Source organism: Vidua macroura, chromosome 1, assembly GCF_024509145.1.
Source record: "Vidua macroura isolate BioBank_ID:100142 chromosome 1, ASM2450914v1, whole genome shotgun sequence".
Classification (NCBI taxonomy): domain Eukaryota; kingdom Metazoa; phylum Chordata; class Aves; order Passeriformes; family Viduidae; genus Vidua; species Vidua macroura.
The window spans coordinates 88145670-88159978 of NC_071571.1; the positions used below are offsets into that span (position 1 = coordinate 88145670).

Consider the following 14309-nt stretch of genomic DNA (forward strand, 5'->3'; position numbering starts at 1 on the left):
TTTCCAGTCCTACAGCCAGAATCACATCAAATAGATGTCTTTTTTTTTAATTTCCCACACATCACTAACAGGATGAGAACAATTATTGTGTCTTGTTGATGTCCAAGTCAAACACACAATTAACGGGCAGACTCAAATAACCCCATGTCTGGAAGAGAGTCCATTACATATTCCTCTGATATTTCCCACCTCAGATACTGTGACATGAACCAGAATATTCCAAGTATGCAGTAAATGAGTCAGAAGCAAACCTGAGGCTCAGAGCACCAAGACAGCAATGGTCAACTGCTTCTACACCAAAACACAAGGGCTCCCTGTGTTGTGGATATTACACCAGCTGGGTATGTTGTGCTGTCAGCTGCACCATGCCAAAGGCATTGCCTGTTTGCTGTGCAGAATAATCTGACCTGTCCATGATGTCCACATTGCACAGTCACAGCATCACACTGGCAGAGGCAGAGAGGTGTTCTCAGGCAGGTGGTTTCCAAAACCAACTGCAGAGCAGACCAGGTGTGCTGAACTGCAGTGAACCAGGAGCTCTAAAATGCCAAGGCCTGAGCATTATTGAAGAGTCATCTCCAGTTACTGGCCTGGCAAAGGCAAAGAAACCTCTTTTATGCTGACCAAGTGCTGAGGGGTGAGGGTGGGAATTTTGGGAACCTGAAGAAAACAATTTAGCAATGTCAGTGATCATTTAAGATCACTCCAGATTTATTTGTCACAAATCCGACTTCAGGAACCAACACGCTTAATGGATTATACTTAAATGGCTTCTGAAGCCGGCATTAGGCTGGAAGATTCAATTGGACTGAAGTGTCCAGGAACAAAGCATATCCTAGGAGACTGATCTCTACCCATTCTACCACTCTATCCAGGAGACCCAGCGCTGGCAAGTCCATAGCCAGAAAAAATCCAGACCATATGGATCTGGTTTCTACAAAAGCCATGACTCAGAAGATACAATTTCCTCCAAGTTACATTCCAGCACTGTTGCACAGGGTTGAAATGCATTTTTTTTCAAGGCAAAAGTACAAGGCAGAAAAGTGGAAATGGCACATGATGCCTCATGGCAACCCAGAGCTGTGGAAAGGAATGAGAACAATGAAGTGTTTCCTCACACTAGGGACCTGACTGAGCAGGGTCGAGGTGGCACTGACCAATTTCTGTACCAAACAAGACAGGCAGGGCTAAGCATGCCTACAACAAACTTGTACAATAGCCTCTTGATGTAGGTTGGGTGTACATGCTCCTGCTGCCGGGTTCAACTTCAGTTCTAATTGAAGTAGTTTAATTTGCTTTGTCTGAACTACTTCACATAAATACGCACATATGCACAATCTGTAATTGAATAATTCTCTGTTTCCATTCAGTAATTCACATTCAAGATCATAAAAAAAAAAAACAGGCCAGATCAGAATAACGATTGGCTTTGACTACAAAGGGTAATTCTGAGAGCTACTACATTCAAGCATGCCCTAAGTATGGGTAATACAGTCAGTTCCTGTGGTTTTCAGCATCTGGGAATGTGAGAGAGGATTTGGGGGTTTGAGATTTGTTTCCAGTTCATTCACCATGTAAGTACAGCCACATTTAAATGGAACTATATGTGCAACTTGATCTCACTGCCTCAAGCATACATTTCTTTCATCATTTCACGCAGGGAGAGGTTCTTTACTCTGGGTAATGGAAATGACACTCTCACTCCCAGCACTTCCCTGACTCAAAAGAGTACAGGAGAAAGTACAAGCAAAGGGTCATTGCCATTCAACAAGCCATCACTTACCTTATTACAGTGATCATCTATAGTGACAGTTGTCATATCCCAAGACCTGGCATACTTTCCACCAGAAATGGTCATTTGAGCCATGTTTATCAAACTGGTCTAGACTGAAAATGCTATTTTGCTAATCTGGTTAGCTACCTGAAAACATTTTCAGACCAAAAAGATCCACTAGAGACTCAGATATCCCAATTAATCAATTCACGAACATCAAAACCAGGAGAGAAAACAGCAGTAGAAAATTCTTCCTGTTTTCATTGAACTTGAAACAAGTTTTTTGTTCTGAAACAACCCAGATCTCCTCATCGGGCAGCCAAGGCAACTACAAAACTTACTCTCAAGGTCTTTGGTCTGAATATTTCCAATGCTGAAGTTGCCACAGCAATAAAGGCTGGGCTTCTTTCCCACTTCCTGTGGACTGGACATGGACCCAACAGTTTTTCTTAGACCACTTCACAGGATAGGTGGCTCTCTTTGCCAAAGTTAAGTTTGTAAGAAAGACATATTTCTAGAATTTAGAGGAAGTAGTGGTGAAATCTCTTGAAACACTGGTTTAACCTCTGTTCTATTGCAAGTTCACTCTCAGTATATGAACTATACAGAGCCAATTGGTTATCGTCCCAAAAGCAGGAAAATGACAGAGCAAACAATATCTGCAAAGTAAAGATTTATGATTAACTTTGAAATGCACAGTGGAAGGCACAGAAAAGTGGCAGGAAAGGAAATTTTGACTAGGTACTGGTGGGGAGGTGGGGGATTCTTTACCACAAGAGGTGTCAGACACGGACAGGTTGGCCAGAAGGTTGTATCCATCAAGACACGGAGGAGCTGACTGGGTGAGGTCCTGAGCAATTTGATCTAACTTTGAAGTCACCCCTGCTTTTGCAAAGGTTTAGACCAGATGACCTGCTAAGGTCTGTTCCAACCCAAGAGAAAAAGAAAAGTGGGAATGTTAGAAATGTGTGATTGAATCAGTATCATTAAGTACTGAGGAAGAAGTCCCAAGTTATTTAAGACAGAAAAATAACCAACACAAGGTGACTAAACAGCATACATGGAAAGAAAGCAAAAATCTATAAATTCAACTTAATGCAAAATGGAACAAAGAATTACTTCTATAGTCCTGTATAATAAGATAAATATTCAGAAGACTAAAATGCCACGGAGGATCACTTCCTGAAAACATTTACTTAATGCACTATTGGAATACCTTACGAATAACACAGAAATAATGCACATCTCTAAGGCAATATATATGTCCTCATCACTATCTTAAAAACCACAATCCAACCTTTGAAAATAAATTTTAAAAAAAATAGACTCAGAGAAAGGTGATGAAAATGAGACAGAACTTAACAAGAGGTGAGGCCAAAAGGCTTTTCTAAAGAATACAACCATGAAAAACATCAGAGTTATCAGACCTCCTAATGACATCCATCCACTGAAGGAAATAAGATGCATTTAAAACTGAAGGAAGTTCTATGTGTCTTACTATTTACTCCAGGGGCAAGGAAACCAGTCATGATTGTTGCAGAGGCAGGTTACTGTCTATGCCCTGAACCAGTGCTATGACAGTTACTTGGTTTGTTGTCAGAAGTAGTAGTTTGCTTTCATCTCAGAATTCAATTCTGATATGGAGAAGCATCACCAAGCTGAATGGCAAGGTAAGGGTCAGCTTACACTGCATGAAATGCAAGCAAAATGCTACAAAAACATCCTCCAAGATTCATAAAGAAAATAAATGAACAATGTAGTGAATTAGTTTTCATCTCAGTGTCACGATTTCTAGTCTTTAGATAACCTATTAGTTATGTGTCAGTTTTGTTTTCTGCATTAGAAACTTGCTATATAACTATTTACTTATCAAAGTACTATTTTGTTGTTCAAAATACTGAACCACCATGCTCACCACTTTCACATATCACAACTATGCTTAGCTGAACAATTCTCAATCATCATTGGTTAGAGTAAAATGCAAACCTCAGAACTATTTACTTTAAAATGATTGTAAGAAATGCTATAATAGAACTGAGAGCAAACAGCACTCTGACATTGTGCAAGTTTTAAATTTGGCACATTCCTCTCTTACCCTAAATCTCTACTGTTTACAATTTAGTTCAAATCAGATACAAAGCTCCTAAAGCTACTAAAATTTATTCTGTAGCACTTGTTTTCCTACATTTCTTCATTTGAAAGCATGAAGGAACAGTTAAGTAGTGAAGGAAAGCTTTGAGTTACTATTTCTTAGTTAATCTTCCGAAGCACATTTGCATCTCCTTACTTACCTTGAAGGAGAAATATAGCAGAATAAATCTGCCAGTGTTTTGCTCATCTCTCTGAATGTGCTACCTTACTTGAACAAATACAAGAAAGAATTAAAAAGGATCATTCTAATTTTGTTTCTAACTTCTAACACAGATTCTGTCTTTTGCTTACAATAAGATAAGAACCACTTTTGCTTACATTCAGATAAGAACCATTGCTATGCTAAAATGAAACGGGACTGCCAAGCCCCTTCAAATGGAACTACCATAAAAATAACATTATTAAAATACAACTTAATACTGATAAAACAAACTGACAGTTTGAGACAACAGTCATAGTCATATGTACACACAGGTAACTTTTGTGACTTGCAGTAACCGAAGAGACTCAAGATGACCTAATCAGACCTGGCACAGTGTAGTTAACTAAAGTTTGTATCAAAACTTGTAATTTATTTCAACTCAGTTAAAAGGCACTAGTATTTCTCAATAAATGTCTTCAGGCAAGCAAATGAAAAGAGATGGAGAACAGAACACTGCCTTTAGAGCATGCATAGGAAATTTATGCTAAATACACTGAGCACAGGACAGACAAAGGACAACAGGAGAGGTTACCAATTCTCTTCAAAATATAGCTACTGATTTTTTTCACTACCATGCAACTATTTGCTATCAAGATTAAAAACCTCTCAGCAGTGGGTTTTTTTTTCCCTCCTACATCTGATCTGAACAGCAATAAATGCTGAAGAACTAAAGTGAGATTTTTACTGGAAATCATTCATACATCTCATACACAGGTGTGTTACACAATAAGGAAAAGGCAATGCTTTGTTTTTCAGAATGGGTTAAATAAAAATACATACGGAGGTTCTTAAAATTCTGTCTGAAGACTCAAGTACAAGACTAGATGGAAAGGAATTAAGTATGTCTGTAACTGATAGAGCCAACTAATATTCCTACTCAAAGCTGGTATATAGAAGCACTATGCCTGTAAGTGGAGGACCACTGCTGGATAACTACAGCTGAGCAGAGTTCTAAGGTCACTTTCAGCAGGGAGCTCTGGTGACACGAGCTTCTGCGGCAAGAGAGGCTCTAAGATAACTCTGTGTGTTCCGTGGCCATGTTTGAAAAGTGCTTAATACGACAGAACGTTTGAAATGCACATTGGTGCAGGGATTTTTTGCAGAAGTCCTGCGTTGTCACCGACACAGCACAGCTGGTGGGCACGGGCCATGGAGACATAGACAGGCTAAGCACAGCCCACTGCCCCTAAGCAGCCCCAGTTACCCACCATGGGACTGGCTGAGCTGAGGGGTTTGGAACCAAACACCTCAGGGCTGCAGCTGCTCTTGGGACTGCTGCTTCCCCTCCCCATACTCAGCAGGTAAGAACTGGCAACATATAGGCTGGAAATCTGACTGCTCCTTCAGCTTGCTGACAACTTGATACATGCCTTTTAAGTTCTGCAAGTATTTGTACTGCAGTTTTATATGACCAACATGTAAAATGACTTGTTGAACTAAAAAGGGTAAAATCACAGTAACACTGAGGCCTGCCTACAAGTTTAGTTACCTCCCAAGCCATGGCACTTCAGTTTTGTTAACAGGATGTCACAGCAGGGATCATAAGAGTTGAAAATACAAAGTGAAAATTTTGTTTTGTGTGTTCAGTGATGTGCTGTGTGCATATAAAATCTGAAACAAATGAAGAAATTTTTAAAACTTACATGACTTTCGCACTGCATTTCTGATGCTCCTGCTTCTCCATGAAATTTCTCATTTCATTCCATGAAAGCTTACCCAACTCTGATTTAGAGCCTCTTTGCTGGAAATGTTTTTAAAAGAATGTTTTGTGTTTGGGAAATTTTTTCTGAAGTAAAAGATACCACATTCTTAGGCACCACCACAAACGCATGCCCTAAAAATTGCGTTTGCAAAGATTAAAAAAAAAAAAGATGGCACTGTCACCCACCTTGTCCTCTTCATTGACCATAAGAAAGAATAAGTCTTCTCACATATCTCACATAACCATTAAGATGGACTTGTTCCCTTTTTTTTTTTAAGCCATCTTGTCATACTTCAATATATTCCTCATAAATTACTTTCATAAATCCACTTCAATCTCATAAGATTTGCAGGGCTATCCAAACAAAGGGGTCAATAAAAGATAATTAGATATTTGGATGTTTTATCTAATATTAAACCCACATTGTCTCATCCTATCTATTTTTAAAGTAGCAATGTAACAGTACAATTTTTTAACCTTTCCCCTGTTTTCTGTATGAAAACTCTCATGTACTCCTGAAGAAATAATGGAGATAACACTGACAACAGCAGCTTGGGATAGTAAATCTAAAATGGCCTTAGCAGCCAAATATAATTTCACACAACTTTTGCATGAGTCTAGGTTTAATTTGCTTTACAGGACAGTTGGCCAAACAATGACATTTATCATAAAAATATCCTCTCCATTAAGCAAATCTCATTTTCCTTTCCAAAAGAAAATTCAATGTATACTCTGAGCAGTCAGTGGCCCATTTTCAAGATCAGCCCACATAGATTTTTCTTAACAAAACAAAGCAATTCAGTTAAAAAATGCAGACCAATGTAATGACATAGTCATATTGCTTTTGGCTATGTTAACTTTAAAAACCATGCCAATTTCACAATTTTTCTTTAGGTTTTATTAGAAAAAAGCAGCAGATCAACATTACAATTCAGAGTCTAATCTAAATATGCACTTGACAATGAAGCACATCTGAATATGAAGTGAAAAAGGATTCCAGAAAACCTTCCGTTTTGCCAATCCTCTACGCAAATCACGTATCTTTTCTTCTGGCTTTCTGATGACTGAAATCAAACAAGGAACAAAAGATTTATTGCTATGAAAACAAAACTGTAGTACAGTAGTAGAAGTCTTGGGCGCTAAAGCATACTGAAGTTAACTTAATCTCAAAGTGTACTTAAATCTTTTGTTTGGCCATGAAAGTCCATAAGCTGACTGACCCAAGTATAAATTGAAATGGCAGGTCTGGAAAAAAAAAGTTAGACAGCATGTTAACCTCCAGTTTTCAGACAGTAATAAAAAGATACAATTCCAACAGCCAAGAAATTAAAATTAAAAGGAAAGTGGATTTGACATTCAAGAGCTCAATTTATTCTTATGCTCATTTTTGTTTGCGCCCAAAATAATTTTAGACTCACCAGGACAAAAAAAGTATTTATGGACTATCACACAATTGAAAAAGAGAAACAATTGCCTTTTGACTTGGTTATTTTCCCCCACTGAGGTATAAAATCTACATATAAATTTGATACTTCACTATAACAAATTGTACTTTTCATAGTTCTGCTTTAGTTTCATTAAACCCTGTTTACTTTTTGCTTTTAAACCACAAAATTCTTATGTCATGATACTGAATCTGGTTTGCAGCTCTCTCATTTATTTGTGGATCTATATTTAGTAGTCTGGTTACCACTGCTAACCAGGAAAAAAAGAATTCTTGAAACTTTCTTCATTACAACAGCACTTTCAGCAGAGGTTACTGATGTGCAAGCAAACTAAAACGATATGTAGCTCTTCAGAGAGACTATTTCATTGATTATGCTTCCACTGTCCAAAGGTTCTCTAAATTATTTGCTGGAAGAAACTCTTTCAATCCTGTAAACATCAGTGGGCACAGTTTCACTGCTATGTGTGGTAGTTTCACATCCTTATACAGGAAGGCTGGTTCACAGATACTGAGAAGCTGCAGGAGTTCTAACAGCTGAGGAACTGTGGATTCAGAAACTGAAGTTTCTTCTGTTGCTACTTAACAGCGTAGCCAAAGTATCAGCCGAGGTAGCCCAGTCAATCCTTGCTTTTCTTTAGAACCTCTCAGAATATTTCTGGAAGGGTGACATTGCGGAGCAGCCATTGCTGGGAGCGGCTGCCGGTGCAGTCTCTGATGCTGGGTACCTGGCTGTCCTCTTCTGTGGCTTTGTCCAGGCACTGGTTACTGTTCACATGCAACAGGGTTAATTTCTTGAAGAGAAAATAAAAAGAAATTAGCTTTATAAAAATCACCAGGCATAAGGTAACCAAAAAATTTCTAGTTGGCATCAAAACTTTTCCATAGGCAAGTGGGAACTAGACAAGACCCTGTGGTTACTGACTGCAGATCCCAATCCTAAAAAACACTTAAATATGCTATATGACATTGTAGACACTAAAAGCATTGCTTTATGAAAACCAAAACAGTCTTAACTTGTAAATGATGCTCTTTGTCAAGCAACATCCACCATTCTTTAAATAGGGCTATACAGCTAGGGATCTTTGAAGAGTTAGAAATTACAGGTTGGTAAGATATACAACTTCAGCTATTAGTTATAATAGTAGCTTTTATCAGATCAGAATGAACACATTGAATATGTTTTCAAAACTACTTTTTTCTTCCCTCAGCTGGGGACATAATACTGACCTTACACTATGTTCTTTCAGCACTTTTTGGGCTCTTTTTCAAAAGTATGTTCTTTTATGAAAAGAATGTGCAACTTCACCTAAGTGTATATCTTTTGCAGTACCTACTAATCCCTCTTATGCAATCTTTGGTTAACCACTCTATCTACACCTCAGCACTATCCTCATGGAGAAGAGATCCTCAGAGGCTGTATTTCCTGCCACTGTTCTACAGGTGCTCCTCAGCGCACCAACTTGCCTATGGTACCATAGGCATTACTACCTGTATTTCCTCTCTCATTCAGCAGCTCAGCCAGGGCAATGGGATGATTGAAAAGCCATGGCCTTATGTGCACAAGTAGCAAAGGGTAATAGAAAAAAATCAAATTCAAAAACCTGAGCACATCAATCTCCTGCACTCATAGAGGTGCTGAAGAATGAAGGAGGGAGTTGAACAGAGGAAGAAAGAAAAAAAAATAAACCACAGGAAAAAAAATCACTTAGCTATGTGGGCAGGAGTTCTTTTTAAGTGCCCTATAACTTTTTTTTGTGCTTTATTAGCCAGCTTATGTTCTGAAGATTATGCCTGGATTTTCTACTGACAAATTAAAGAGAAAAAACACATATAAAATTTATGGCTGAGGATCAACAAAGGGAAGTCTGTGACAAGCACTGCAAGACGGATTATTGCATTTAAGTGTCTAAAGATGCATTTTTATTATCACTGATAAGGTAGAAACCTAATGAAAAGCACTTCCTCTTCAGTAAATCAGTGTAGGTGGTAGTATTATTTATATTATCTGCTTAAGTCAGGTAAACAAACTACATTAAAACCAAGAATGAATGGTCCCCAAGACTAACTTAATCCTGCAAGCCTTCAGCTTTCTTCAGTGTCCTGTCAACAACTGCTAGCAATGTGCAGAAATCTTAGCAGAGGTCCATTGTCTTCTACCTTAACTGCCATCCTAATCACAAAATCATCATATTTGCTCTTGGTCTAAAAGGCTGCAGGCTTTGTTAACACCTCAGCTACAGTAGCAAGAGCATTTAGTCAGAAATAACCCCCACCTTGCTTTTTAATTAGTGAAATGACTTTTTAGTAGCTAAATATCTGAAAATTCTTTTTTAAAATAGTCACTGCAAGTACTGGCAAGATTCTTCATCCACAAATTGTCTCACAACTGTGTTTTGTAATAATTGATTTTAAATCAACAAGCTCAAGAACTACCTTTTTTCTAACTATCCATGACGTCAGAGTTCTTGACTGCATTACTCAATCACGAAATCATTTCTAGAGCTTGCAAATCAAACTAGTGATGAATTGATCAATGGACAATGATTTCTAGATCTGGCAGTTCAACATATGAACTTCAAAGTAAATTCAAACATTATGTAGAAGAGAGAGTATGATTTAAATAAAGGTGTTTTAAGCATCTATACCTTAGACATAACATTATCAGAAATGTAAAATCATCATCAGTTTGCAATGCTCCTTTTTTAATTAGACAAGTATTTCCTTTTAACTTTGTGTAAGACAAGTTACCAAGTGATACGTTTGTCACCACATCATTACTATTATTTTTTCTTGCCCCAGTAGACACCTGGAATACTTCTCCATAATTGATCTGATTCTAACACAACACTACACTGTCAGATAATATTTCTCCAGAGGGTCCCAAAGCACATACAAAACATTCTTCCAAAAGCTCCCCCAAAACTCACCAGGTAATTAAATCAACACAGATGTCCACTGAGTGCCTACATAGTGAATTAGTAACAGAGGGAACATAATCCTGACTTTATTTCCTGTTTTGTCTGTCCAATAGTGGCCCACACTGGAATATGCTGCTCTGCAGGCTCATCTAAAAGCCAAAGTTGCCTCATTTTACAGTCAAAAGTCATTAGAAGACTTACCACTGGATCATATTCCCAAAGCTGATTTCCTTTTAGATGGTGGCACTTGAGCATTGTTACTGGGCCGTTAAGTTTGGATACATCTAAACACAAATCATCTGTTCGAATTTCTTTGTTGGCAGTGTATGAGAAAACCTAGACAGAAAAAGAATGAGAGGAACTGAAAAAGAACTGCTTCAACCAAAAGATTCCTCGAGTGGGGGGAAAGGGGAACATTTGTGCATTACTTCATTTATTCCCACTATTTTTTTTTCTTTTGCTTCCTGTTCCCTTCATAATAGCGAGGCATGGAAATATTTTAAAATTTTTTTTGGAGGGGAAACAAGTATAAACACAATCACAAGCTGTTCAGTCAAAATAGACTTTTTTGAATTGAAGATTGCTTGCTGTGAAGGAACAGGAGCATCCCCAAACAGAGGTAATCTCTGTTTATGTGAAAACAATTCATCAAGAATCATTAAGAAAGTAGAACAAAAAAACAGATGAAACATAAATCCCACAACTGACACCCAGGAAAAGATACATTAAAATATATTTCAGGCACAGGCACATTTGGTTCTGTTTTTTTTTTTGTTGTTGTTTTTTGTTGTTTGTTTTTTTTTTAAAAGTAACAATGCCAATCAGGAGTTCTAACTAGAATGCATCTAGAATGCATTTCCAAAGAACCTACAGGTGGTGAAGTCTAACTCATAGCAGTATTTTCCTCCCATGATTTTGTTTTTGACTTTAAAGTTGATCTAAAATGTATTGCAATCAGATCTGAAAAATATACAAGCAGAAACCACCACCAAATCTTCTCATGCATTTCCTCTTACAAGCACTTTCTTTAATGAGGGTTTCCTAAGTATATTTTGAAGATAACCACTGAAAACATCCAAGAATTGTCCCAATGAGCAGTACTGTCTCAAATAACTCAATACATTAAGAAAATTCCTTTTGAAAAATTGTCACCTGATTGCCACCCATTCCATGGCAGTTAAAGATTCCAACTTTCTCATTTTCTTTTCTTGCCATGTTATCTAGACATTGATTTGTCTCCACATTTCTTATCTAGGAGGGAAAAAGAGCATATCACCAAAGGTTGATCTTTTTAGAACAGAATTAGGTCCTTATCAAACTACAGTGGCACCAGTTCTCCATGCACCAGAGGTTATGTGAAATAAATGATTCATACTAGCAATGAGGAATCATTGTCCAAGACTCAAACTCTCAAGCAAACACTCAAGCTTTCTTTGGGGGATCCTTCCACCTTGGGGGCACTTTTTGCTCAAAGATTCAGCTACAACAGAATGGATACAATTGAGTCTGCAGCCCAAAACCTTCAAAAGTATTAATCTCTATATCACTATACAGTAAGCAGGCGTGAAACCAAGTCTCTTGATAGTCATGAAGAAGCACGCTCTGCTAATAGTGTTTCTTTTAAAATCAACAGTACAAAATCATTCTACAGAAAACTTGATATTTAGTTCAACATGACTTGTAGAGGAGAAGGTGCCTACTTATTTAGGACAGCATCATCTGTACTATTTCTACAGTTAAAAAGGTTAAAGAAAAAAAGAGAAATGCTCAGCAAGGCTTAGGGGTCACTAGAATTGGCTGGTCACTGGTGAGGGTTCTGGGGGTAAAGTTCAGAACAGCTTTTAGGCAAAGACCTTGCTTGACCTAGTATAGCTTTCAAGCAAAACTTAACTCATAGTCTATGTACAGAACATTATACAGAAAGTCATGCACAACTACATTTCTGAAGGAATATCTCTAAAGCCATTTATATGGCATTTTGTACTGTAGTAGAAAAAAAGGAAAACATTCAAATTACAGTACTTTATACCAAAGTTCAGTTGTCTGCCCCACTGAGAAGCCAGGTTTGTCATTCTACATGGGACAGAAACACATGTGCAAGATACTTGAACTTTGCTGGAGACAACTTGCATGCACTGCTCAGTTCAAAACACAACTTACTGCACAATGTACTCTACATAGGGAAGACGAATATGAAAGATGAAATCTTACCTCTCCCAGAGAAAAGTAATGGCGTGGAATTTGGGAATCAGGATAAACATTCTCCAGGTACCAGGAGAAAGGCTTGCACTGGAGCTTGCGCCTTAGCCCAAGTCGTGACGATATGTCCCCATAATCAACTTTAGTAACTCCTGAAAAAAAGAAAAGGAATTTGTATTCATTAGCTGCCAAGAAATACCATTTAATTCTGCTTCATAAGAAAACCCATTAGTATAATTTACTACTTCCATGAAAGACTTTCTCTTTAAAAAGTCATCTCTATACAAAGGGGTTTTTGCTTAATATAGCACTATGAACGTATCTGTCAAGACCCGTGACTTCTGTTTCCACAACAGATAGGATCTCTACATCTGGGCTGTGCATGACAATTTCTTACCTGTGGTTTGTGGAACAATTTGAGTGTAGTTGCTTACTAAGTTAATAGAGGAGAAAGGCTGAAACCTTTTTAGTAACTAATGCCATTCTAGCCCCAGTGGTAACTGGAGTGCGTATCTATGCAGCAAAACACAGCAGTCTCCTTCCGTGGAGCAAGCAGAATTCCAATTTAATTTATTTCTGTAAGCTAGGTACCACCTGCTGGACTCTTCATCATCTATCTAACTGCACAAAGAAGCAGGCAGAAAGCAGCCTTCATACAGAGCACTAAACCTTAAATAATTCAGCATTTGTTCAATATAACCGCAGCGTTTGCAGGAAGTATGTTCACCATTATGACTGTTATAATTTTTTTTGTGGTAGTTTGCTTGCCTTTTTATTCCTTTGCTCCTCATTTATCAAAGTGCTCCTTCTTCCTGTATCTTCCCACTCCGTTATGGTTGCTTTAATTCCTTCTGAAAATTAATTTGTGCAAGTCCCATCTGCAGATGGGTTGAGGATGGTGTGCAAGAACAGTAGGTACTTTTGCTTCACCTGAATTAAGCACTATTGTAATTAATATTCAATAATAATCATCATCATCATCATCATCAATAATAGTAGGATAATTTCTACTTTTCAAGCATCATGTCTTTTTTTTCTATTTCCCACACCACACTCCATATCGCACCCGTCAAATGCAGTATACTACCAAAACACTCAAACCAAAAAAAAGAGAACAAAAACTGGCCCCAGCAATTTAAATTCCCCTAACAGACTACAAATATGGCTCAGCTGGCCACCACATTACAGACCTCCAGCTGCACACATTTTTCAGAAATCTCTCCACTTGGGAGGACTGCGATTTACCTCTAAAATTCTTGACCTTGGAAAGAGCTTGAGACATTTCTAAGCTGGCATACTGTGTATTAAATGGACTTGCCAGCAGATGGTGTCTTTCTACTCAATTGAGACAGATAATTGGATCAAACTTTAGCTAACTGTCTGTAAATGCCAATGAAAAACACAATATTCTGGAAAGAAAAAAATGGTAGTCAGGTTTTTAGGCTTTTTTTTTTCTTTTTTAATGAAAGACTTCATTTTAATAAATATATTGGAAAACTACACTGGTAAGGGAATGAAAGCAAAGGAAATTGTGTTTGTGTAGAATCCCAGAAAACTTCTGTCTGTGCTTTCAATTCACAGAACAAATCCCAGAACCAAGAAACACAAGACAAATTTAAAAACCCAAACAAACAAACAAACAAAAAAACAAGCCACAGAATGCTGCTCTATCTTCATGAAAGCCAATATTTGCTCTACAAGAAAGCAATACTCTCTCAAAAGCTGACGCAAGAACAGAAAGGTTCCGACCACAGCTAAGTACTGGATTCTTCATTTTTCAGTATGAAAAAGCAGCTGATGGATGAAATAGTTATCATGCCACTCTTGCAACAACCTTAAACACTCAAAACATACTCGGGTTGCTACACTGACCTCCCAAAACCAGCACTGTTAAGGCTTTGTCACATCACTGAATG

General features: G+C 37.8%; 1 protein-coding gene across 1 annotated transcript in view; it reads right to left on the reverse strand.

Moving 5' to 3' along the window:
• Nucleotides 1-6704: 6704 nt before the first annotated feature.
• The window catches only part of GALNT1 (polypeptide N-acetylgalactosaminyltransferase 1), a 45787-nt gene continuing 38182 nt past the window's right edge, over nt 6705-14309 (reverse strand). Inside the window, exons 8-11 of the mRNA XM_053989703.1 lie at nt 12406-12545; nt 11347-11445; nt 10396-10530; nt 6705-8067 (exon numbers count right to left, since the gene is read on the reverse strand). Coding sequence (XP_053845678.1) covers nt 7921-8067; nt 10396-10530; nt 11347-11445; nt 12406-12545 — 521 coding nt within the window. The 3' untranslated portion in view covers nt 6705-7920. The remainder of the gene's footprint in view (nt 8068-10395; nt 10531-11346; nt 11446-12405; nt 12546-14309) is intronic.